Source organism: Neolamprologus multifasciatus, chromosome 14, assembly GCF_963576455.1.
Source record: "Neolamprologus multifasciatus chromosome 14, fNeoMul1.2, whole genome shotgun sequence".
Taxonomy (NCBI): domain Eukaryota; kingdom Metazoa; phylum Chordata; class Actinopteri; order Cichliformes; family Cichlidae; genus Neolamprologus; species Neolamprologus multifasciatus.
Genome location: NC_140452.1, coordinates 37,124,281 through 37,149,951, shown reverse-complemented (window position 1 = coordinate 37,149,951; position 25,671 = coordinate 37,124,281). Strand labels below are relative to the sequence as shown.

At 42.7% G+C, this 25,671-nt stretch overlaps 2 protein-coding genes across 5 annotated transcripts; both read left to right on the top strand.

Moving 5' to 3' along the window:
• Nucleotides 1–4,898: 4,898 nt before the first annotated feature.
• On the top strand, nt 4,899–18,076 carry LOC146504589 (aldehyde dehydrogenase family 3 member A2-like). Of its 3 annotated transcripts, XM_085184708.1 has the most exons (12): nt 4,899–4,963; nt 5,129–5,188; nt 5,641–5,803; nt 8,065–8,296; nt 8,976–9,061; nt 9,150–9,358; nt 9,443–9,560; nt 9,690–9,831; nt 11,535–11,701; nt 12,124–12,223; nt 12,303–12,541; nt 17,687–18,076. In XM_085184708.1, exons 3-12 carry the CDS (start codon nt 5,642–5,644, stop codon nt 17,699–17,701), a joined length of 1,470 nt encoding a protein of 489 aa, XP_085040834.1. In that variant the 5' UTR covers nt 4,899–4,963; nt 5,129–5,188; nt 5,641; the 3' UTR covers nt 17,702–18,076. The 3 variants fall into 3 exon arrangements, with proteins under 3 accessions (XP_085040834.1, XP_085040833.1, XP_085040835.1); XM_085184707.1 differs by lacking the exon at nt 4,899–4,963 and having other exon boundaries at nt 5,075–5,188; XM_085184709.1 differs by lacking the exon at nt 4,899–4,963 and having other exon boundaries at nt 5,087–5,188; nt 5,629–5,803.
• Nucleotides 18,077–18,206: 130 nt separating this feature from the next.
• Nucleotides 18,207–25,313, top strand: LOC146504588 (aldehyde dehydrogenase, dimeric NADP-preferring-like). Of its 2 annotated transcripts, XM_085184705.1 has the most exons (10): nt 18,207–18,426; nt 19,699–19,862; nt 19,957–20,188; nt 20,589–20,674; nt 21,314–21,522; nt 23,427–23,544; nt 23,648–23,789; nt 23,869–24,035; nt 24,116–24,215; nt 24,872–25,313. In XM_085184705.1, exons 2-10 carry the CDS (start codon nt 19,707–19,709, stop codon nt 25,183–25,185), a joined length of 1,524 nt encoding a protein of 507 aa, XP_085040831.1. In that variant the 5' UTR covers nt 18,207–18,426; nt 19,699–19,706; the 3' UTR covers nt 25,186–25,313. The 2 variants fall into 2 exon arrangements, with proteins under 2 accessions (XP_085040831.1, XP_085040832.1); XM_085184706.1 differs by having other exon boundaries at nt 18,207–19,862.
• Nucleotides 25,314–25,671: the final 358 nt, after the last annotated feature.

Genomic DNA, 25,671 nt, shown 5'->3' with positions numbered 1-25,671 from the left:
AGCATTGACATATATTTTTCCTTCCTTCGATAGGCCGACGAGCAGAGCAGGGCAGCCCGACTGGAAAAATCGCTAGCGATTTTGCGAGCCCTGTATCTGATTGAGGAATCACTCATCTTTGGAAAAGAGAGTTTATTACAGAGAAATGTCTCTTTCCAAAATAAAAGCTACACTATACGCTTCTTCTGGGCTATATTCTCAGCAGCATATTAAACATATCAGGTCCCCATAAGGAGAATCATGTGCTAACGGCTGTCTAAATGACTCGGTAAAGTTTGTATGCGTGCTTGTTGTTTTTGTCTGCTTCCACTTGTCTTTGCACTAGGATGCTATCGGGTAAATGTGCAGTCATATTCGTTGTGTTCCCACTAGTGCTGTCAGCCTTAATCTGAAATGAGGTTAACGCCACAACACGGCAAATCTCCGTTAACGAGCTACCGCGGATCGCCCCGTGTGTGGGGCTGGACAGCGTCAACACATTAACGAGCTAACTGAGCTAACTGCGCTAACACACTAGTTCCCACTCATGTAATTGAGCATTGCGTGGCACATCTGACATACTGTTTTACTTTAGTCCATGACTGCTTACCTTCAGGGTCATACGTCACATGAAGACCAAAATAGTTCCAGACGCCACATCTGAATGAGGGTGGGGGAGGTTCAATTTGCCATGTTGCAACGAGCTTAACTTCTGTCTCGCTAGCTTGTTCTGCGCTCAGTGAATCTGTGTTCGACTACTCCGCCTAGGCTGCACTGTCGAGCGCAGATCCACTGAGCGCTCAACACAGACAGCACCGTCAGAAGGAAAGTTGATAAAATAAATTAAAAATGTTGTATTGTTCGATACATATGCGTACCGAACCGAAAGCACTGTATCGAACGGTTCAATATCGATACGAGTATCGTTGCACCCCTAATATATATATATATATATATATATATATATATAAAATCTGACAATAACTATAATATTGGCCATATTATATTTACATTACCATAGTGAGATGACTTTAGTCTCATGAACAACATTAACTAATTATTATTTACTAGCTAATCTTAAATGACTGTTCAGTACAGAAATGAAGCCCAACAATCATGTTTTACAGTCCTGTGGTTTCAGCCTCAGATACTCAACTAATCAAAGTGATGTCATGACAAAGATGAATGACCAACAAAACATTTTTCTCCTTCATTTCTGTCACACAAAGCTGTATGTAACATGTCTCGCGGTTAGTATCATGGTTGCTAGGCAACCTGAAGAGCGCGACGAAGCATATACCGTCCCATTTCATAAGCCTCTCACTTCCGCACTTCTCGTACTTATAGTACGCACCGTACGTAGTATGCGTAGTGCGCGTACTATAAGCGTGCAGATCCTGAAATGGGACACAGCCTGTGAGTCTTAGATGGGGCCGTGTCCGTGATCCAGTTCAAGAGGACACATTTCCTTGCACAGAATGTTAACAGTGCATAGAGCTGCTTTCCAAACGTCCCCCTAATTTTGTCGTTTGCCACTCCAAGTAGCATACACAGTGGATTGCATTCAGTGTCAGTGGTGAAGATCTTATCCAGTTCACACTTTATGAGGAACCAGAATTGTTGTATTTTCCGGCAGGACCATAGACAGTGTGTGAGGTTGCCCACCTCTATTTTACATTTAGGGCACAGCGGAGAAAGGTCTGAATTGTATTTATGGCGTTGAGAAGGTGATATGTGAGCTCTGTGTAGGATTTTAATTTGGATTGCCTTTACTTTATTACAGACGCTCAGATTTAGCATTCTCCCAAACTTTGTCCCAACCTCGTCACTGATCTCTATATTTAATTCCTTTTCCCAAGTCCTCTTCAAATTGGTTGTGTCAGTGACCCCAAATTCTGTTAACAGGCCATAACAAATTTTTATAGAAGTTCTAAGGTTTGGCTGAAATATCTGCTTTTCACATTTAGAGACAGTTTGATTAAATTCAGTCATTTAATTTACATAGTTTTAAATGATTAACTACTTAACATTTGCTGTCCTTGGAACCACAAATTTACTTGTGAAGCTATTATGATGCGTAAATAAATTTTTCTCTCTTCAAATCTGATTTTTACAAATCAAAAACTAATTTGGACCCAAATTCAAGTTTTAAAACATTTTTCCTGCCTGTAACTTAAACTTCTATCACTACATCATCTTCAGTTGTTCAAAACTTTTGATTTCCAAAGACTTTCTTGCTATTTTTTAAAAAGTGGTTTTGAACAATAGTTCTCCAGGTGTTCGGACTTCCTTTGGAGGTTTTTTCTGGGACACTGGCTGGTTTTCACCATTTTTAGAGGAATGTTAAAGCCATGACCCCTGACCCCTGACTCATGGGAGAAACTGGTGCAGTCGACACATAATAGACAACTCGGATAACAGAATAGAATAGAATTCAACTTTATTGTCATTGCACATGTCACAAGTACAAGGCAACGAAATGCAGTTTGCATCCATCAAATGCTTTTTAGCAATAATATAGATATATTACAGAAACGGGTCTGTTATAGGTGCCAAGTCTGCACCAATGAGCTATTAGATGAAATCCTGCCATATTTTGACACGGTATGCAGTGTCCTTAAAACATTTGACAAATTTGGACAAGTGGAGGACAAAAGATGAACCGACACATCCACTATGAACAGAGCAGGCGATCAATACCTGAAAGTCAATAAGAAATAGGGTGGAAACAATCGTGCAAAGACTTGACACAGAGATGAGTTGAGCCCTCTAGTGTTCACTGAAGCATAATCACAAATGGTCTCAGGCACAGGGTGATTGTGAAGGAGCCATTCTTAAGGAAGGGAACTGGTTAATGAGAATCAGTGACATTTTTGGTTCAAATTGTCATTAGTATGTATCAGGAGTGGGCAATTCCAGGCCTCGAGGGCCGGTGTCCTGCAGGTTTTAGATCTCACCCTGGGTCAACACACCTGAATCACATGATTAGTTCATTACCAGGCCTCTGGAGAACTTCAGGACATGTTGAGGAGGTCATTTAAATCAGCTGTGTTGAATCAAAGACACAAACCCTTGAAGCCTGGGGTTGGACACCCCTGCTCTAGACAACACCGCTCATCCTCCTCTGAACTGTGTAACATAGAGGGCTGTCAGTTCACATTAAGTCTAGGCAGTAACGATAGTTTGAGCCAGCAAATTTATAAATCCACACGAGTACCTGAAAATCCTATAAAACTCACTAATCCCACGACTCGCTCATTTACACAGCTGAATGTCGCCCTCTGGGACAAATACTCCTGTGACATTTTTCCCCCAACCCGAAAAACAAACAGAATAAAACATTCCTATGGAAAAACTCCCTGCCTCTTGGTTTAACCTGATCAGGTTAGATATGAAATGACCACACCAACCATAAAAGTCAGGAGAAGCCGGGTGGCCATCTTCCCAATCACCTGACTTCCATAGAGGCTTAGAACAAAGAAACAATGGTAAGTGTGACAAAAGGCGCAAAAAAACTTGGAAAAGTGAAACAATGTAACCTTATCAATAGCAAATAAACACATGGACAGAATGCTTTGGTTAATATTTATGAACAAGTTGTGAAAATATTAAGACAATCCCTTCTCTGTGGAGTGGGACAGGAAGTCAGTACAATGTAGGCCCAGTCTTTCTGTGGCAGTGACATCCACGAGCAGTTCTCTGAATAGTTGTTAGTTCATTGTAAGGCTGCATTTAGGACCTCAGTCTCATTAAACTGGAAGATTGTGCTGCTACAGTGGCGTCAAATGACAGGCGTGAGAAGTGTGGGATCCTCCAAAGTAGTAGTTTCAGGAGCAGCTGTTGCACTTTGAACAACAGCTGGTGCTCCTTATGTTCAAAAAAACCTTTCACTGAAATGGTTTAATTAGTTATTTTGTTCTTTGAAAAATAAAATAAAACATTACAAAACAAATTTCACACTTTTGTCATAGGTGCTTTTCATAGAACACCGTGTTTTCTACACTTTCTACTTTATTTATGTCTCCCTGTCGACAGGGTCTGCCAGTGTTTCTGATAAGAAATTCAATACCTGTAGATCAACCTCTCCAAATCTGACCGACAAGCCTGTGAAATAGTGATGTGCGAATCATGAACGAATCGTTCAGTACTCGAGAATCACTTTACTGACTTGTGAATCATAATTCACAAGCCCAACTAACTCATTCACTGACTCATCCCTGTTGCTGTTAGCAAACTAATTTCATTAGTAGAAATATATCTAGCTTATAATTAAAATTGTGGGGAAAAAACAGCCAGTTTCTTAACAGAAACGTTTCTGCTCTGAACTGGAAGAAAAAACCCTGAGTGGAAGCTCACATCAGTTCACAGTAGCATCGCTCTGCTAACATACTAACAGCACATTTGAGTTACTCACCCCCTCCCTTCCTGTGCTGAATCGTAGCATGAACTCACCCCCTCCCTCCTGGCTCTCAGCTTCTTCTTCTTCTTCTTCTTCTTCTTCTTCTTCTTGGTTGGCGACCAATGTTAAGGTGCATTACCGCCCCCTGGCTCACAGCTCAGTGGACATTTAGATGAGAAAATATATATTTGACACATTTGAGGAAAATACTAATAAAATAAAATAAAAACAAATAAAATAAATGTTCCCTTTAGAAATCTTAATATTCATTTTCTCTTTTTTGCTCTATAAAAATAGTTGTTTTTCTTCTTCAATTATCTTAGGAGTAGGATATACATGAAAAGAGACAAATTAAGTTTGAGTGAAAATGTAAATTTTTTGCACTCTCTGGGCAACTGACTCAGTGACTCAAATGACACACAAAAAACGATTCATTTTGGTGAGTGACTCATTAGAACTCGATTCAGTAAAAAGAATCGAATTTTCCATCACTACTGTGAAATGTCCCGGGTAAGAAGGCGCCGCCATTGCGTGCAATAGGTCGGCAGCCTTAACATGAAATTTCCCCTTGTGGGACTAATACAGGTATCTTATCTTATCTTATCTTATCTTCTTACCTTTAAAAGCAGCCTGTTGTTGTGGTGGTAGGCGGTGCTTAGTTAGACGTCTCTTGTGCTGATTGGTGTTTTCCTTGATTGTCATGCATACCGTCCATTTGCTGCGTCGTCATTCCTGGGCTTGTTTTAACAGATTGTGTCCAGTTGGAGGTTAATACTGGAACCGGCTGGAGTGGAATAGGGACTTTTTAAGGTAAAACTTACTCGCTTTATCCGGTCTTCAGATGTTCACAAGTTAGCCGCTAACATGTTAGCTACACATAAACACTGTTTTAGCAGCCAGGCTAATCCGAGCTGGAGCTCCACCAACAATTTGTGCCCCGTGGAGTTTTATGCGGTACTGGATACATTCTTGGATCATAATGGCGCTCAAACACTGATTATACAGCTAACGCTCAGGGAAAGCTGCTCATAGCGAACAAGGTTATTTAACCTTTCATCGTTATTAGCAGTAAGGATAGCATCATGTTCATTCCCAGTTCCGTACACACTTCACGCTTTGCTTTAGGGTGTTGTTGACGTTTCACATGTGACATGTCAGAAACGTGGGCGTTTAGGCTACGGTCTCTATAAGGGTATCTAGTCTTTCGTTAGCAGACAGATAGAGTCGAGTATGATACTGACGTGCTGTAGCTTTCTGTGAAGGATGTCCCGACAACAACTGGCCGTGCAGCGGGCCAGGAAGTCCTTCCAGACGGGAAAAACCAAACCTCTGGAAAGCAGGATCCACCAGCTGAGGAACCTGCTCCGCTTCGTCACAGAGAGACGGAAGGACATCGCAGAGGCTGTCAAGAAGGACCTGAGCAAGGTGACGTATCACTGTTAACAGCACATGGTACATTAGCATCGTCTGTAAACCTGTGAATGAACATCATCAGTTATTCTTATTAATGGCTTATAAATATTTAAAGTATGTGAGCACAGCTTGGACAACACCAAACACCTCAGGTCCAGCTCTTACCTGCTTTCTCCCCCTTTTCTCTCTCAGATGCTTGGACAGACAAGTGAACCCAACAATATACAGTCCAGTGTAAATATTGTCCTCCTGGATCAAAGGTGCAAACTGTAGAGATAAAAATGATAAAAATCCAACTATACAGAAATAAGATAAACTAAGAATAAGTACAGCAATATTGTACTTGAATAGAAATAGAATAGGAATAGAAAAGAATGAGAATAAATAAAGACAATACACAGACAGAGTCGAACAGTGCAATACAGAATAGTGCAAGTACTGGAAGGGAGTGTTATTTAGTGTGTGGAGAAGAGGAGGGCAGCAGGCCTATAGTAATCAGCCCTTTACCAGATGTGTGGGTCTAAATCATTGATACTGCTGCGTACATGGACAGCTACAGATTCAGTCCTGACGTCTTCAAGTCTGTTGCCCTGGGCGCACGTGCAGTTGCTACATTGTAATATAAAGTCTCTGACGATGAGTCCATGCAGTTTAAAGAATGACACATGGACTTCCACATAGACCCTTACACCTGACCTGAGCAGACTGGCAGATGCTCAGAGTAATCAGGGGCTAATGGTGAGCCGAGGATACGCCAGCTGGCTGATTAACTAGGCCCACTTTAGTAGCCCACTAGGAGTGCTGTGGAGCATGTTGAGAACACCTTTCTTACTTGTGGTTCTGATTATGACACAAAAATTAACATGAAACAACAATAAGTAACCTAACCTTATTAGGGCAACGATAATGACACATTAATTTGTGTTACAGAAACATTATAGAAGTAAAAAGTATAAAATATTTACAAGAAGAGAGAGAGAGGTGGCTGTGACAGTGTGACATGTAAGTTCCCTGTGGAGAAAATGAAACGTGGAAAGTGTTAATACTAAAGCAAATGTTCTGGCAGGACCAGTTCTTGTATACTTAGCATACGTCTGTATGTTCACAGCAGTTTAGACACCAGATAAGTTCTCAAGCAAATGTCATATTAACCCTTTAAGACCTACCATAGAACCAAGTCCGCCAGAGCTTATATTATATGTTTACATGCTGTGGAGCCATTTGTGGGAGCATTTCAAGTTGCTATACATCAATACAACCATTATAGCCTAGATTTTAATAATATGTCTGCATTAAGTGCATAGTAATTACATAAATTGCAAAAAAGTGCAATAAACTACAAAAAAATTGAAAATCGTTTTAGTTTTTTTAACATATATTTCTAGTTAGAGAAATTTAAGAGGCTTATCCCTCAAAACTGTAAATACAAAAAAGTTGCACAAAATAGTTTCCCACCACAGGAAATTTATTTTGAGTGTCTTCATAGTTTTATTTTTGAAATACACCAATTTTTATACACTGCAGGAAAAACGAAAATAAATATTATAATGCAAATTTGCAAAAAAGCAGCATATGCATCAAAATAAACTATTTCCAGCAGTGCAATATGAGTCCTAAGCATCCCAGAAACCACACAGAAAGTCATAAAGTCAAACATAACTTTTAAAAACACCAGTATAGGCTCATGAGGCCCTGATGGTAAAAAACTAAATTTCCGCAAAATGACGTCACTTCCGGTTTCGGGCAGGTCATGGCGGACATGCGATAGTTCGCTGACTTCTATTCCAACATAGGAAGTGTTATGAACAGCTGATCGGATCAGCAAAGCGTGTTTCTGGAATATTATGTTTTTGTTGCTGCAAGTGCTTTTTATGCCGTTTTTGCAAAGTTATATGTGGAAGGAAACTGTGACCGAGGACAAGCTGATGGTATAAGATGTAAGTACAACTCCTCCGGTTTCATATGCAAAAAAAAGTATTGCGCTAGCTCACGTGGTTGCAGAGCTACCGGGATTTAAAAATAGTTACGCAAAACAGAGCATGCCCGCTCCGACCGGTTTTAAAGGGTTAAAAGAAATCAAAGGGACATGCTCTCATTTTCTTCACTGCAATAATCTGACTGCTGTTTCTTACTTTGTGTGCCTGAAGCTCTACTTTATATGGAAATGATGTCACTCTTTGTGTTGGTATCATATTGAATATTGTGGAGACCAGCTGCAGATCATCCAGGAAGCAGTTTGGTTTGCAAACACTGGATTTTGCCTCTGCTTTCAGAGTGAACATGGGACGGAGCTATTTGAGACTCTGGGAGTGGAGGGTGAGATCAAGCTCGCCATCGAGAAGCTCGCCGAGTGGGCAGCTCCTCGGCCAGTGGAGAAGAACCTCCTCACCATATCGGATGAGGTCTTCGTGCATCCCGAGCCCCTTGGAGTCGTCCTCATCATTGGTGCTTGGAACTATCCCTGGGCCATCACCCTGCAGCCGCTGGTCGGAGCTATTGCTGCCGGTACCATATAAACCCATGTGTATTTATTTACCAGTATTCTTTTAGGTGCATAGTCTGTAGCACATGTGCAACCGTATCAAAACCTCCTTTTGCACAAATTCTAGTGCACTGACACTTTGCACATTATCATAGAGCAGGGTCGGCAAATTAGTCACAAAGGAAGGACTGTTTAAAGTGAACCTATTGCCCTTTTCTTACTTATACTGTTACAGTGTTGTATACTACTAGTAATCATGGCCCAAGATCAGTACGTGCACAGGTAATCCTTGTGAACCACATGCTCAGTCTCTGTACAGTAGCCCTGTGTGCTCCTGTCAGACACAAAGCCTTGGCTCGGAGCGCAGAAGCTTGATCCACCTCGGCTTAAAAGAAGGTGAAAAGGAGCTTAACCTGTTTTAGAGGATGAGCTAGAAATGAGTACGACGGATCCCCTTTTAAGGGATAGTTCAGCATTTTTAGAATAGATTTAAATCCCTTCATGCTGAGCCTTAATTAAAAAGAAACGGGGGAAAGACTCTGCTGCTGTTGTAGACTGGAATCAATGGTTCACTGTCGAGCTTTAACCAGTAAAGTGTGAGAAATAAAACCAGTTGTCCTGCAAATGAAAACTGCGTCTTCTGCTCAGTCGGTTCTTAAAGCGCACCATCATCCATGCCTCTGTGTCTGTTCGGTCTCTCAGGTAATGCAGCTGTAATAAAACCATCTGAGGTCTGCTGTCACTCTGCTAAGGTCATGGAGGAGCTCCTCCCTCGGTATCTGGACAAGGTGAGGCTCCTTCCTTGTTGGATGACCTTTCTCGTACATGTAGTGTAAGCATGCTCGGAGTTCCCGTGACTTGGCGCCCTTTCCACAGGACCTGTACCCGGTGGTGACCGGTGGAGTGCCAGAGACCCAGGAGCTGCTCAGGCAGAGATTTGACCACATTTTCTACACGGGCAGCAGCGCAGTCGGCAAACTGGTGATGGAAGCTGCGGCTCGCAACCTCACGCCAGTCACCCTGGAGCTGGGAGGGAAGAGCCCCTGCTACATCGACAAGAACTGTGACATCACTGTTGCGTGCCGGTCGGTCCTCTCTGTAGAACAAAGGAGAAGCCTTAAAAAACACAGCTGAGTTTCCAAACATCACGTGTTTTCTTTTTCCGACAGTCGCATCACGTGGGGAAAGTTTGTCAACTGTGGACAGACGTGCATCGCCCCGGACTACGTCCTGTGTGAACCCTCCATCCAGAACAGAGTGCAGGAGGAGATCAAGAACTGCATCAAGGTTGGTGTGCACTACATGAAGAAACGAGTGGTGGCTGAAGACTTTTGCACACAACCAGATTGTTGTCGATTTGAGACGGTCATTAGTGCTTCTTTTATTCTTAAATGATCTTCCTTTGACACAATGCAGGAGTTTTACACAGATGATCCAAAGACTTTTGAGGACTACGGACGAATCATCAACAAGCGGCATTTTAAGAGAATCATGGCTCTCATGGAGGGCAGCACAGTTGTTGTTGGGGGAGACTCTGATGAATCCCAGTGCTATATAGGTATGTATGTAAGATCAACTCAAATACTTGGTTCTGATTGAACAGAAATGTCTATGAACTTGTAAGAACTGTGAACATGAATCAGTCTGTGTCAGATCCTGAATCTGAAATTTCCACTGAAGTCACGGGTAAGAGGCAAGTGGAACCAAGATCGAGGCCGTTTGCTGTTTGAAGTTTGCAGAGACTGCTACATTGTGCCAGTGGTAGTTCACTCTTTGCAACATAGTAGCTGTTTTAAACAGATTTTCAGGTTTATTTTTAGTTTGTTATTTGCAGTTGGTGTTTGTTCTGGGAAAGATATTGCAGACTGAGCAATAATGCATTTCTTGCATTTCTCATGGGTTCTAATGGGGGCCTTTCTTAAAATGACTGGTCCCAGTAACAAAGGTCGACTCAGAAATCGAGGGAAAACCAGCAACACACCCGGCAGAACATTATGTTATTTACACGGGTGCACATAAGTGGTCTGCATGTGCGCATTCGCTGTCAAAATAAAAGACGCGCACCAGATAAGAAGTTGCAGCGCGCGTTTGCGTCCATATAAAAGGCTGTTTTTGTCCTAGAGTGGGATTTTCACGGCACATTCTGCACCACATCTCTGTGCGTTCATCATTTGTTTGAAGCCAGCTCACCTCCTGCAACCACTTTTCCGAGAATACGCGCTTCTTTTGTGGTTCGGACTCCTGACATTTCTTTGGAGGTGGAGGAACACCAAAGTAATTGCTTAAAGGAGCTTCTTCGACATCTTTAAGAGTTCTAAACAAATGTCTGTCCTCCTCCAGAAAATCTTATGTACGCAAACACGCGTTGCAACTTCTTATCTTGTGCGCGTTTTTTATTTTGACAGCGAATGCGCACCTGCGGACCACTTATGTGCAGCCCTGGTTATTTAGCTCGTCATGTTGCAGCCACAGAAATTCTTTTGTCCATGAAACCATAAAGCTGCACTTTCTTTTTGCCTTATAGTCTGATTTGTCATAACTTTTCCGTTTTGTGGTAAGCTTTTCTTTGGCTGTCACTTCTTCACCCTGACCTGTCTTATTTGGCTCAGCAGAACTAAAATATATATCCTGCTGCTTTTACACAGACACTCACATAACGCTCAGCGATTCTCTGCACGATCAACCTCTCACATGTTTAAGCTGCGGGAGATTTCACTTGTCATATTTGCATAGTAAGCTAACGATTGATAAGACGATGTCAGAGGAATTGGTGCAAATTATCATCACTCACCAATCAGTGCTGTCGCTCTCTATACACAGTTCGCGCGATTGCAAAGTGAAAGCAAAAAACAAGCGCAAATTCAAACCGATTTCAATATGTCACATATTGACAGTGGCTCTCTGATGCCAATGACATAATTACCCAGCTACATTTCCGAAAGAATGCAAAAGCATTGACATATATTTTTCTTTCCTATGATAGCCCGACGGGCAGGGCAGAGATAGATTTTGGTAGCCCGACTGGAAAAATCGCTAGCCCCGGGACGTCGGGCTAGCGATTTTGCGAGCCCTGAAGTGGTATGATGGAGCCAGTGGGTATCCCTCAAAATGTCAGGAGTTGTTTTAAGCCAACTGGTTGTAAAGTGGAACCATCTTTGTATTTTGTGTTTCTCTGATGTCGTGCACATGATGGTTAAAGCCTCTGTTCCAAAGCTCTGTATGTGCAGTGTGTTGCCCTCTGACCCTGTCGTCTGTGTGCAGCTCCCACTGTGCTGAAGAACGTTACAGGCGAATCCAAAGTGATGAAGGAGGAGATCTTCGGGCCACTGCTGCCCATCATCACAGTGAGCGGTGTGGATGAGGCCATCCAGTTTATTAACGAGAGAGAGAAGCCGCTGGTTATCTATGTCTTCTCCAATGAGAACAAGGTACGGCGCATCACCTGGGCGATCGTGGCTCAAGAGTTGGGAGTTCGCCTTGTAATCGGAAGGTTGCCGGTTCGAGCCCCGGCTCGGACAGTCTCGGTCGTTGTGTCCTTGGGCAAGACACTTCACCTACCGCCTACTGGTGTTGGCCAGAAGGGCCGATGGCGCGATATGGCAGCCTCGCTTCTGTCAGTCTGCCCCAGGGCAGCTGTGGCTACAACTGTAGCTTGCCTCCACCAGTGTGTGAATGTGAGAGTGAATGGGTGGATGACTGGACGTGTAAAAGCGCTTTGGGGTCCCTAGGCGGGACTAGTAAAAGCGCTATACAAATACAGGCCATTTACCATTTACCATTTACCTGCAGACGTCGTTTCCTGTTATTTAGATCTCTTTAAATCTCTTCACTCCTCCTGTGTGATCCACAGCTGATCAAAAGAGTGATAGCTGAGACATCCAGTGGAGCTCTGCTGGCTAATGACTGTCTGGTTCACTTTACTGTCAGCTCTCTGCCCTTTGGAGGAGTTGGTGAGTGGATGCCTGTCAAACTCCATCAGACTTACTGGTTTTTCATCCTGAAGCTGACTCGTTCTTCTTCCGTTCTAAGGTAACAGTGGTATGGGATGCTACCACGGTCGCTACGGGTTCGACCAGCTGAGCCACATGCGCAGCTGCCTGATCAAACAGCTGAAGATGGAAGGAGTGAACAGCATGCGCTACCCCCCACACACTGCCAAGAAACTGGGCTGGGCTCGGTTCTTTCTGCTCAAGCAGATCAATGTGTGCAGGCTGCGTCGCATGATGCTGCTGGCTATGTTTGTGGGCGTGGCCTCGTTTGTGGTGCAGGTAAAGAAGCTCTGCCTAACCTCATAAAACTGCTCCTGTTAGCCATTGTTAATGTTTGTGTGCTGTTAGCTAGCTTGCACGCCGTGTGGTCAATGGTAACTTTATTGTCCCCATTGGGAAGTTGATTTGCAGTCTGTCCATACAGAGAGACAAAAACAAACAACACACAAAGCCCAGAGAAAACAGCCCAAATTATCATCAAAAAAGTGCAGTGTACAATGGCAAAAACCCTTATGGTTTAGTATTATATGTTATGTGAGCTAGCATCAACTAAAACAGCGATGAGACCTACTCAAAGGTCTCTCGGACTATTGTGTCACATGTCTTCTACAACAATATGTACAAGCCTAATTCCAAAAAGCTGTAAATGTCAGTCTATATGTGTAAGAAAGCAAATGCAATGATTAGCAAAGGTCATGAACCCACATTTTACTTACAATAGGACAAAAAACACGTTCAGTGTTTAAATCGAGAAAGTGTAGCAATAAGGGTTATTTTGAGTTTGATCGCAGCATCAAATTTTGTTTCAAAACTAGAAGTAAAAGTGATGCAAAAAACATCTAGAGAAATATTTTGCAACTAATAGATTCATTGAAAAAAAGCATTTTAGTGAGACAACTTTCACTTTTGATCTCCGTCATAATAATATCAAGAAATCTCTGTGCACACGGGACAAGTGTGACACGTCAACAACCTCCAGGGCCTCTGTGCATTAAAATCAGGCATCATTCTATCGTGGGACTCACTTCATGGCTAAGGATCACTTTCTGAAATCACTGCAGTGAACACTGTTTATTGTTCCAGCCACATATGCAGGTTAAAGTGATTCAGTGCCTTTGCACCACCAGGAATTTACAATATATCAGGTATTTAAAGCAACTCCCATTCCAATGGCAGGTTTTTCAGGGAATATTTTAACATGACAGAATAACATGAGTATCAGTAAAGTTAAATTTGACGTGAAGCAACCGATACAAGCTGCATAGCTAAGCTACAGCTAGCTGTCTAACCGTCCCTGTGATGGCTATTCATAAATCCTTGCTTTGTTTGTTACGTGATGGCTACAATCAGTAGTTTAAAATTAAAGTGTCATATTTAATTTTTAATATCTTTAAACAGTTTTTAATATTATTATGTTTAGCTGGAGTTTTGCCAAGGTGTTGTCACAACCGGTTTGTGCCAAACCAAATGTCTTAGATGGCGCCCCTCTAACCACGTTATAAATACGCTGGTAATGTTACATTTAAATGGTCCAACAACAACAACAATTAAAAAAACAAATGTGTTGGGATGGGAAGATGGGAAGACTTGGTTCCAGTAGTTCATCCTTATGTGCATGATGCACATTCAATTCAGTTCAATCAATTTTATTTATACAGCTCCGAATTACAACAACAGTCGCCTCAAGGTGCTTTATATTGTGAGGTCGACCCTACAATAATCCATACAGAGAAAAACCCAACAATCATATGACCCCCTATGAGCAGCACCTTGGCGACAGTGGGAAGGAAAAACTCCCTTTTAACAGGAAGAAACCTCCAGCAGAACCAGGCTCAGGGAGGGGCGGGGCCATCTGCTGTGATTGGTTGAGGTGAGAGAAGGAAGACAGGATAAAGACATGCTGTGGAAGAGAGACAGAGATTAATAACAAGTATGGATGAGAGCGCGATGGTAAAGTGTAAACTGCATCCAGGACAGAAACAACTGTATTATATTGCTAGCACAACTGCGGCTCTTTGCAAGCATCTGCACAGACAGCACGCTAACACTGAGTTAGCCAGCATGCAGTTAATTTGCATGGAAGATAATTTCTTTGATATGCTGCTTAGTGGTAGCAGTGACTCTCAAAATGGAGCCAGTGAGAACTGATAAGGGAGTTGATGAGGAATCCTATTGATAAGTGATATCAGTAATCTGAATTGTTACATTCTTATCTATTTGCATCCCTACACTTGGCTCACCCATGTTAGGCTAGGCTGTAGTGATGGTAAATTCGATTCTTTTTACTGAATCGAGTTTTAATGAGTCACTCACCAAAGTGAATCAGGTTTTTTGAGTCACTGAGTCAGTTGACCAGAGAGTGCAAAAAATGTACATTTTCACTCAAACTTGTTTCTCTTTTCATGTGCAGGGTGGGCCATTTATATGGATACACCGTAATAACATGGGAATGGTTGGTGATATTAAAGTCCTGTTTGTGGCACATTAGTATATGTGAGGGGGCAAACTCCTCAAGATGGGTGGTGACCATGGTGGCCATTTAGAAGTCGGCCATCTTGGATACAACTTTTGTTTTTCCAATAGGAAGAGGGCCATGTGACACATCAAACTTATTGGTAATGTCACAAGAAAAACAATGGTGTGCTGCTTTTCACGTCAAAAAGTCCTTATAAATGAGTCTCCAATAACACCAGAAAAAGTCGCCAGATTTGTCGCTAGTCGCTTTTTAGAAAAAAAAGTTGCTAAGGGGATCTGAAAACTCGCTAAATATAGCAACAAAGTCGCTAAGTTGGCAACACTGGTGCCACGAACAGGACTTTAATATCACCAGCCATTCCCATGTTATTACGGTGTATCCAGATAAATGGCCCACCCTGTAAATCCTACTGCTAAGATGAGTGATTGTAAAAGAAGACAACTATTTTATAGAGCAAAAAAGAGCAAAAAAAATTCTAAAGGGAACATTTATTTTATTTATTTTTATTTTATTTTATTAGTATTTTCCTTAAATGTGTCAAATATATATTTTCTCATCTAAATGTCCACTGAGCTGTGAGCCAGGGGGCGGTAATGCGCCTTAACATTGGTCGCCAACCAAGAAGAAGAAGCTGTGAGCCAGGAGGGAGGGGGTGAGTGAGTCCTGAGTGATTCATTCATGCTATGATTCAGCTCAGGAAGGGAGGGGGTGAGTAACTCAAATGTCCTGTTAGCATGTTAGCAGAGCGATGCTACTGTGAGCTGAGAAACTATTGTCTTGATGTGAGCTTCTACTCAGGGTTTTTTCTTCCGGTTCAGAGCAGAAATGTTTTTGTTAAGATACTGGATGTTGTGTTTTTCTCCACAATTTTAATTATAAGCTAGATATATTTCTACTAATGAAATTAGTTTGCTAACAGCAACAGGGATGAGTCAGTGAGATAGTTGGGCTTGTGAATCATGATTCACGAGTCAGTAAAGTGATTCTCGAGTATTGAACGATTCGTTCATGATTCGCACATCACTAGCAGCATGGCCTCTTCACCTGTCCCTCCTGCACCTGCTCATTGTGTCAGATGTTTAGTTACTCCTCGGCCTTCTTTAGTATTAATGATACTTGTAATAAATGTAGCCTATTTGCAGCTCTGGAGGCCAGAATTACTGAATTGGACACTCGGCTATGCACCCTTGATACACCCGTAGCTAGCCAGGAGCTGGTGGAGCCGAAGGTAGCGTAGGCTCGGTCAGCAGGCGACATAAATTCAGTAGCAGTAACATTACGTCAGTTGGAGGTCACTAAAATCAATATTGAATCGGTGTGTAACTTTGCCAAAACAATGTGGGACTGTAGTTTTCTCTGGTCTCCTCCCCAATCAGACCAGGAGTGACATGTTTAGCCGCATGTTCTCCTTAAATTGCTGGCTGTCTGAGTGGTGTCCAACAACGATGTGGGCTTCATAGATAATTGGCAAACCTTCTGGAGGAAACCTGGTCTTGCTGGGTTTCTCTCTGTAATATTGTAGGGTCTACATTACAACATAAAGCATCTTGAGGTGACTGTTGTTGTGATTTGGTCCTGTATAAATAAAACTGAATTCCACTGAATTGAATTAAATTGAAAGAAGAAATGTGATGCTTGTGGAAGTGAAGTGTCTGTCCCCATGTATAAGACTAGACCAGGAACATTTTGTTATTTAGTGTTATATTTAATCATGAGTGATGTTGGGAGATCAGGTGTCATCTACTGTCATTGCAAACTGTGCACATGTAACCAAGTGACCAAACAATCTTGAAGAGTATCTGGATGTCTCTGCTGTGATGCTGCTCTCATGTCCACATGTTGTCATCATCTTTTAGACATCCTGAAAGATTTCTCTCTTTCAGGATGAGAGAGACTGAATTTATCAGCAAAATTAGATTGCTGATAAATTCAGTGGTAATATTTAACTCACTCTGTTTTTCCATAGGTTAAAGTGAACTCTGTACTAACAGACTGTTTCATTCTATTCCTCTTTAAAGTGGGCTTGAGCAGAACTTCAGGCTTTCTGAAGGTCTCTCAGCATTTTTGTTCCAGTCCTTGTACCTGACAGTTTTAAGCCACGTACCAGTGACCTATGAATCATTCAAGTGTATAAAAGGCACCGAAGTCAAGGAATCAAACAGTATTGTCTACATATAACTGATGGCTTATCAAAGAACCAATATTACATGATATCTTTAGGACCACATTTCTTCCTGTTACTTTAGTTGAATCTACAAAGATAACAGTTTTAAAGGCATAAAATAGTATTTTTGCACCAGGAAGGTAATCCCCAAAAGGGCTTTCAGCCAAAAAACAACTGTGTGTTTCAGCTTGGTGAGTCACGTGTCCTTTAAACACAAAAAGATAAAGCGTGTCTGAAAGTCCTGATCTTAATAAATTGGAATAAATCCAGTGGTTTCATTGGACGGAGGTTGTAAAGTCATTCTTAAGGTAAATGAGGAGAAAAGGTGATGCAAATGATACAAGAGCAGGACTGAAAAGGTCGTCTGTTTTCGCCGTCCGTGCACCGGTGTCACATGTTCTTCTGCTTCTGCACAGTAATATTTTATCACTTTCTAGTGCATCATTTGTGTGGTTACAACTTTGTAAATAATCGCGTTTTCCCAAATGAATCTCAGCGCTCGTGCCCCCCGTACACCCACCGTCCACAGGCTTGTACACTGGACACAACAATAGCTTTGTCTCTTGGACACAATGTGTGGCGTTGTGCAGGAGATCTAACCACATGCCGGCAATGCCTGCTCGTCTACCCTCCCTTTAATTACCCAGCATGCTTCACTCCCCATGGCTAAATAGCCTCCTTTGTTTTAGTCCACCCCACTGCCTTTGTGGACATCCACACATGCTCATGTGAACAGTTAAAACGGTCTCCCACTGCTGACAGCTTTGTGATCTGTTGTTTGCAGAGGTTCCTGCGATGAGGCTCAGCAGGTAGACGGCGCTGTGGCCCGGCGCTGTGGCGTTCCCGGGACAGCCACACGGACTAATCACCTGTAGTTGAACACAGCACTGCAGATGTTTCATGATGATATTTTACTGATATTTGTTTTTCTTCTGTTGTTGTTGCATCTCCTTTCTGTTACACGTTTAGCTACACTTTGAGTTTAATTCTTCAGTATTCACTCTGATTCTGGTAGATAATGAAAATACAAACCTGTCTGTGATTCTTTTAAGAATAAAAACAAAATCACTGTTAACTCCTGCTTAAGAGGTAATCCAGCAACATGCCAGTTCTCCTAATGTCTGTTCTGCTATTGAACATCAATAAAAAGTTCATAGTCAGAGATTTGCTGAAATGACTTTGTTTCTTTGCCTTGTGCACACCTGATCGATCTTGTCTGGTGTATCATTAACATCACCCCGAGGCTCTAATAGATTACCTGCCTGACTGAATGACTGCTATTAAGATAAGATGAGCCAAGCTGAAGTGGGGTGTGCACATGCGCACGACGTTATCGGTCTCAGTGAACTCGGACACGGTAACCAATCCACCCGGTAAACTGATCCCAGAGCAGCGTGACCGATGAACACGGGACAATGCTGGGTGAGGGCAGTGGGTGAGGGAGGGATCCCGCAGCGCGTCCGTGAGATTACACGAGTGACGGACTGCAGCTTGTGTCTGAGGGACAATTCCACCTGAGCTTCGGTAAGTTTTAGACTTTGATAGTGGTCGCCATGGTGAATTATCGGTGATCAATAACGCGATTTATTAATTGTAAAATGACGAGCTGTGCGGCATTTAGCGGACAATCAGTTTGCTGTAGTGATGTGAGCTGTTCGTCCGTCTGCGAGCACCAGAGGAGCTTCTCGTTTTTATTTCCTCATCTTTCAGAGAGTTTGTATCAATCAGCAAAACACAGCCAGTTACGAGATTACGTTATTTACGATATTACGTTATTTACGATATTACGTTATTTACGACGTGGGAAGTTTTTCTCAGCATGGAACAATTAAGACTTTCATAACAGTTATTATCAGCTATGCGCACCTGTGACACAGTCTCAATAAAACACACGCATCATACAGGATACATGTTCTATTTGTGCGTGTATTTTTATATTTAAAGTGTTTATTTCTTCTAAAGTTCTTTATTTTAGGGAACTAAAGTATATTTTAAGTTTCTTATTCCACTTTGTCACTGACATTGTGTCAGTTATGACTGTAAGGCATGAAGAGTTCACTGCGTTTCGATACCGGACACACTAACAGACTGAAGTGTCCACAGTACGTGACGTGTGTTTGGGGCTGAAAATCGACCTTTGCCAATCTGATTTACTTGGATAAACTTCAGTTCATTTTCTCAGACGTGGCAGTTGTTTATCAAATCATTTGTTGTGTGTGTGTGTGTGTGTGTGTGTGTGTGTGGTTGCTGCTTTTTATTCTTTTGCTGTCTGTCTGTAAAGCCTTTGATAACATTAAACTCTGTAACTTACAGTCGTCTTTTTTGATCTTCAAATTGCTGAGAATAAAACAACAGCGCACATGCTCACTCTAAGGCATAGGTGTCAAACTCTGGCCCACAGCCTAATTACATTTGGCCCGTGAAGCCATACCAAATTATTATTAGAGCTGGCCTACTGGTATTATACAGCTAATATATATATTGTTTAGTATTAAGCTTTGCTTGTTCCATATTCAGTTTTTCAGCAAAACGTGTCCATAAGAAAAGATTCATTCTTATATCTGGAGGAATAAATATATTTCAATAAATATTAACGTTAGCCCGCGACTTTGTTCCAGTTTTGAATTTTGGCCCACTGTGTATTTGAGTTTGACACCCCTGCTCTAAGGTAAGCTAGCAGGGCAGATAGGCTGTCCTGGTGACAACAGAAATGTTTGGACCACCTCTGCTAGAACGACAGCTTATCTGTGAACATTTGAGGATCCTGTGGACAAACACTTTCCTGTTCTCGTGCAGGTGTGTGTATGGAGAGGCAGGCAGTGCAGCGGGCCAGGGAGGCCTTCCTGAGCGGCAGGACTCGACCTCTAGAGTTCAGACTGCAGCAGCTCCATGCCCTGCAGAAGATGATCGCTGAGAAAGAGACGGAGATAGCCACTGCTCTCAAACAGGACATCAACAGAGTCAGCAGACACAAGAGACTAAGAATAAGATATGAAATACAATGTGTATGTCGGGGCTCGTTTGCTTGCTTAACTGAAAACTGTGTTCCTGCAGAGTCAGTATGACACACCACTCCTGGAGCTGATTGGAATCGAGAACGAGATCAAGCTGGCTGTTGAGAAGCTTGGAGAGTGGGCCGCTCCTCGCCCGGCAGAAAAGAACCTCCTCACTATATCAGACGAGGTTTACATCCAGCCAGAGCCGCTGGGAGTCGTACTCATCATCGGGGCCTGGAACTACCCCTGGGGCCTTACTCTCATGCCACTTGTTGGCGCCATTGCTGCAGGTAGGGAGACACTCTCTCCACACCTGTGACGTCACGTACCCCTGATAACTAACGGGGAAAAAACGGGAATGTTTTACTCTACATAACATCCTCTTTGTTTAAATGTAGGTAAAAACAAAAGTCAGCTGAACTCCATGAAACACAGAAACAATCAATAGTCATAGTCGGAGTCCCAGCAGATCAGCTGGTCTCGGTACCAGACACGTCAGCTGACGGCTCAGAAACGCAGTCTTTGCTTCCTGTCGTTCCACTTTTGCATTTTGCAAAACCGATTCAAAAATCAAAGACTGGTGGAAACAGAGCATCTGACTGCCTCTCTCTGCATTCTCAGCCTCCTACACGCCTGCTTTGCGTCACACTGATCTCATCCCGTTCACGGAAAACTGTTCTCTCTTTGCAGGGAACGCAGCTGTGGTGAAGCCATCGGAGCTCAGCGAGTGCTCGTCGCTGCTGCTCCGGGCATTGCTGCCTCGCTATCTGGACAAGGTCTGAACACCAGGTCTATTGTTCATGCATTAAAGCCTTGAGCCATCACACTACAGTGCTTTAGACATTTACACCCCAATGACACACAGGATTCAACGTTTGTTGCCATTTCGCTGAATATGCTGCTACAGAACAGGAATTTTTGCACATTAAATGTTTCAGATGATCAAAAAACAAAGTTTAATAGACAAAAATAACCAAAGCAATTACAAAATGCAGATTTTAAATGATGATTTCATTTATTAAGGAGAAAAGCTCTGCAAACCTGCCCTGTGGGAAAGGGTCATTTCCTCCTAAACATAATAAACCTAATAAACCTAATTCCAGTCAAGCGTTTGTGAGGTTCTACTGTTTCATGTCGGCCACGCTGGAGGGTTTTTGAGCACGAACAGTCATCCTGTTGAATCGTGAACTCTGACCTTAGCTGATGATTATTTAAAACTGCATTTGTTTGGTTGATCACTCTCTAATATTAAAATTTGTTTAATCTGAAACATGTACGTGTGACCTCCCCCCCCCTCCCCAGTAGAGAAGTCATTTCCCATCACTATATGTTTGGAAACATGACCTATATTACAGTCAGTCACTCTGTGCTTAATGTAAATAATTTACATATCAGTAAATGTGTTTGTTTTGCAGGATCTGTACCCAGTGGTGACAGGAAGTGTGTCAGAGACCCAGGAACTGCTGAGGCTCAGGTTTGACCACATCGTGTTCACGGGCAGCAGCGCGGTGGCCAAACTGGTGATGGAAGCTGCAGCTCGTCACCTCACCCCAGTGACCCTGGAGCTGGGAGGGAAGAGCCCCTGCTACATCGACAAGAACTGCAACATCAGGGTCGCCTGCCGGTAATCCACATTTAGCCAAATGAAGTGAATTACAGCTGCTGACACGGGAATTTAAAACTCTGATAATCAAAGCGGGCACAGAGGCGCTGACTGTGTCTGCAGGTACATATCAGGGTGACTGACGCTCAGCACAATAATAGCAGGACTTAGAATCTTCTCCAAGCCCCAACAACGTGCATGAATACTTCTGTATGTTTCAGTGGATGCGCACGGTATAGCACGTGCACTTTTTAAACCATAACTCAGTAACTATCATTGAAACAGGCACTGTGACCTGGCTACAACAAGAAACATGGAAACTCTTGAAAGCTGAATATATTAAAATGTTGGTTAAGAAATTCCTGAGTATAAAAATTCACATGGACATTTTGACTGACGTGACAAACATTGTTTGGTTTCAGTTCATAAATGTTGATGTTTTATTGAGTAAATGAACTTAAACAGAGCTTAGTTTGAGTCTTTTTCCTGTGCTTCAATTACAAGCGCTCAAAAAGCTAGAAAATACAGGTCCTTAAACGCAGCACACTTTGACCCACTCTTCTGGAACTCCTGGGACTGTCTTCCTTCTCTCACCCCAACCAATCACAGCAGATGGCCCCGCCCCTCCCTGAGCCTGGTTCTGCTGGAGGTTTCTTCCTGTTAAAAGGGAGTTTTTCCTTCCCACTGTCGCCAAAGTGCTGCTCATAGGGGGTCATATGATTGTTGGTTTTTCTCTGTATCTATGAAGCGCCTTGAGGCGACTTTTGTTGTGATTTGGCGCTATATAAATAAAATTGAAGAATTTAATTAAACTCCAACTCTGTCATTTAATTAAATATGTCAAGCCTACTGTACAAAAAACAACAAACTCTTTATTGTAAGGACCGAAATAGCAAAGATCAAACTCACAGAAATGTCACAAACCGTTCTATGTTACCAGAATCTGTTACATTCCCCTAAAAGGGTCCAAGGAAAGTAACAAAAGTGTGCGGGTCAGAAAAAGGAGACAGGGAGGCAAAAGGGGTTCAATTAGAGCGTTTTATTAAAGTTTCTACTAATAACTCAACTAACGTAGGCTACGTCCACACGTACCCGGGTATTTTTGAAAACGCACGTAAAACACACGTAAACAGCGTTTTTGGTCACTAAAAACGGATATTTTTAAAAACTCAGTTTTTGCATTTACGTGTGGATGAGAAAAACGCAGCGTCAAAGATGTGCGCCTTTTTTGACGTCACACTGTGCGCCACGTTATTGTTTCGGTGAAATGAATTTCTACAATACTGTTACTTGTTCTCTCTGCAGTGTTTAAATGCTTACATATACACACACAGTTACTGTCCCTCCACACATACGAGTCGGTTCTGCTTCTATGCGCCATCTTTGTTTACTATTTCCCACCAAGGCTTCTAGACTTCTGATTGGCCAACATTTCTGCACGGTTAGGAATATAGCGCCACCTGTTGCTTTGGCATGTTCCTAGCAGCGTTTTCCTTCATTTCTGCCTTTACGTGTGGACGGGATTATTTTTTAAAACGAAAACGGAAAATCTCCGTTTTCAAAAATACCCGTGTACGTGTGGATGTAGCCAGAGACGGACAAGCCGCTATCACCATTTAAATACCTTTAATTGCTGATGTGAGTCAGCTGTACAAAAGACAAAGGTGGCACCTAAGGCAGGAGAGATGGTAGGACACGCCCACACAGGTAATTTCAGGAGGAGGCTTCCTTTTAACTAAAAAAAGATTTTCTCAGTTAAAAGCAAGTAAATGTCAAAGCAAGAAAAAGAAGGTGTTTTTTTCCTTGTTTTTTTATTTGGGGGGGGGGGGGGATAGCTACACTCTCAATAAAACTAATAAAGTTCCTCTAAGAATAAACAAAAACATGAATATTGTAAAGTTGTTCTCCACCTGGTTTGTTTGCAGTCGTATCACGTGGGGGAAGTTCATCAACTGCGGGCAGACGTGCATCGCTCCAGACTACATCCTGTGTGAGCCGTGCATCCAGGGCCGAGTGGTGGAGTGCATCCGACAGACACTTCTGGTAAAGCACCCAATGACCAAAGAGAATCACTGTGACATCGCACGTACAGGTGGAGCTGCACGGTGTGAAACCCTACTGAGACTACCTCTCTGCTCCATTCCAGGAGTTTTATGGTGCCGATCCAAAGTGCTCACCTGACTACGGGCGAATTATCAACCAGCGTCACTTCAACAGAATCATGGGGCTGATGGAGGGCTACACTCCTGTGGTGGGTGGACAGAGTGACTCCTCACAGCGCTACATTGGTAATGAAACTGCAGATTGAATCCTGTGATGCAGATCCATCTGTGCTCTGTGTGATAAATGTTGATGTTGCACTGAAAGCCCCGACGGTGCTGAAGGATGTGCCGCCCCACTCCAGGCTGATGCAAGAGGAGATCTTTGGCCCCGTGCTGCCCATAGTTACAGTGAGTGACATGGACAACGCCATCACCTTCATCAATGAGAGAGAGAAGCCCCTGGCTCTGTACATCTTTTGCTCTGACAAGAAGGTGAGAAGGAACCATCTTTAAGTAGCTTTTAACGTTAGCAGCGTTCTTCGTGCTCGTCTCACAACGATTTCTTCTCACAGGCAATAAAAAAAATGATTGCGGAGACGACGAGCGGTGGAGTGACGGTCAACGACGTCATGATGCACTATACGCTCAACTCCCTCCCGTTTGGTGGCGTAGGTAGGAAGACTTCAAAGGGTGGCTTTGAAGTGGGAAAGCTTCACAAAATGTGACAACTTTAGACAAAGAAACACAACATCAGACGAAACAGTGTCAGCTAAACCAGGATGTCAGATGACAGACAAAACTACAAACAATCAAAGATGGATGCAGCTAAACATGGTTTTTAAAAAAGAAGGGGATGCAGAGAAGCGGGTCCGAGTGTGATACCGCTTGCTCATTGGCTAACTTGTTGGTTACTCCCATTTAAACTAACTCTGAATAAGAATACATTCAGGAGCTGAGATTACAAACAATTAAAAGTGTTATATGAAGCAAATTATGCAAGATTAAGATCAAATTTGAGTTCTGGAGACCACTGCCTATTTCGGTAACAGCATCTATCTTCACGTATCTTACTGAAACCTGGACTTCCCATGTGTAAGCTTGCCCTCCAACATTAAATGTGTTATTATTCAGCATCTCTGGCTGGATGAGGACATGTAGAGAGGACTGTCTGTCTGTCTGCAGGCCGTGTTGTAGTCTCCCTCATTTGAGTTAAAAAAAAGTCACTCTAACCCTGTTACAGTCCATGTGTGAGCACGTACTGACAGCACAAGTGACAAATGAAGCGCTCCTTTCAGAAGACATGACTGACTTGTGTGTCACCCCTCCAGGTCAGAGTGGTATGGGACGCTACCATGGCAAACACACCTTTGACCAGCTGAGCCACCACAGGGCGTGCATGGTGCGGTCACTGGGCATGGAGAGCGTTAACTTGGCGAGGTACCCTCCTCAGAACCGCCAGCGGGCACGCAGGGCTCGGATGGCCCTCACGTCGCCGCTGATTGACATGTCCAAGAGGACCCTGGTGTGGGCCATTCTCGCCACCATCATCGGCCTCGGTCTCCTCATCGCCCTGCTGGTCATCCTGCTCATTGCAGCGGGCCTCAACTGCACCTGCTGGTACTGGAGAGGCTTCTATAACTAGACACACTGTGACCTCACTATGGAAGATCCTTCCAAAGAAACAAACGTGCTTTTCACAGATGTTCATGATCAGATGAATCTTGTTTTATTGTTTTATAAAGATGAATAAAACAGTAACCTTTGGCTTGATCTATTATCTCTTTTATGAGCAGTGTGTGAATTTGATTCTATTTTTACAGTCGGTTAACATTCACTTTGTGAGGAAATATTGATGTAATTTGTTGTTTAAAATTAAAAGATGTGTTCTTAAAATGTAATATTCCATGTTTTTTTTTTAACCTTCATTTTATTTTGGCACAAAACTGAGCAAGTCTCCATCCTTTTACACGCTGTTACTATTGTGACCACAAGAGGGCACTATTGAGACATAAATATCTTCTTTTTGTTTTGGCTCTTCCCTTTAAGGGTCACTGCAGTGCACCATCTGCCTCCGTCTCATCTTTAGCATCCTCTTCTGTCACCCCAGCTCTCTGCACATCCTTCATCA

What these genes read in the sequence shown, in the direction of transcription:
- LOC146504589 (XM_085184708.1), top strand. Translation starts at nt 5,642, where the DNA reads ATGTCCCGACAACAACTGGCCGTGCAGCGGGCCAGGAAGTCCTTCCAG. An exon ending in GGTCGGAGCTATTGCTGCCG is followed by an intron (nt 8,297 to 8,975) that starts GTACCATATAAA and finishes TCGGTCTCTCAG; the next exon opens with GTAATGCAGCTGTAATAAAA. An exon ending in TCCCTCGGTATCTGGACAAG is followed by an intron (nt 9,062 to 9,149) that starts GTGAGGCTCCTT and finishes CCCTTTCCACAG; the next exon opens with GACCTGTACCCGGTGGTGAC.
- LOC146504588 (XM_085184705.1), top strand. Translation starts at nt 19,707, where the DNA reads ATGGAGAGGCAGGCAGTGCAGCGGGCCAGGGAGGCCTTCCTGAGCGGC. An exon ending in GCATCCGACAGACACTTCTG is followed by an intron (nt 23,545 to 23,647) that starts GTAAAGCACCCA and finishes GCTCCATTCCAG; the next exon opens with GAGTTTTATGGTGCCGATCC. An exon ending in CCTCCCGTTTGGTGGCGTAG is followed by an intron (nt 24,216 to 24,871) that starts GTAGGAAGACTT and finishes TCACCCCTCCAG; the next exon opens with GTCAGAGTGGTATGGGACGC.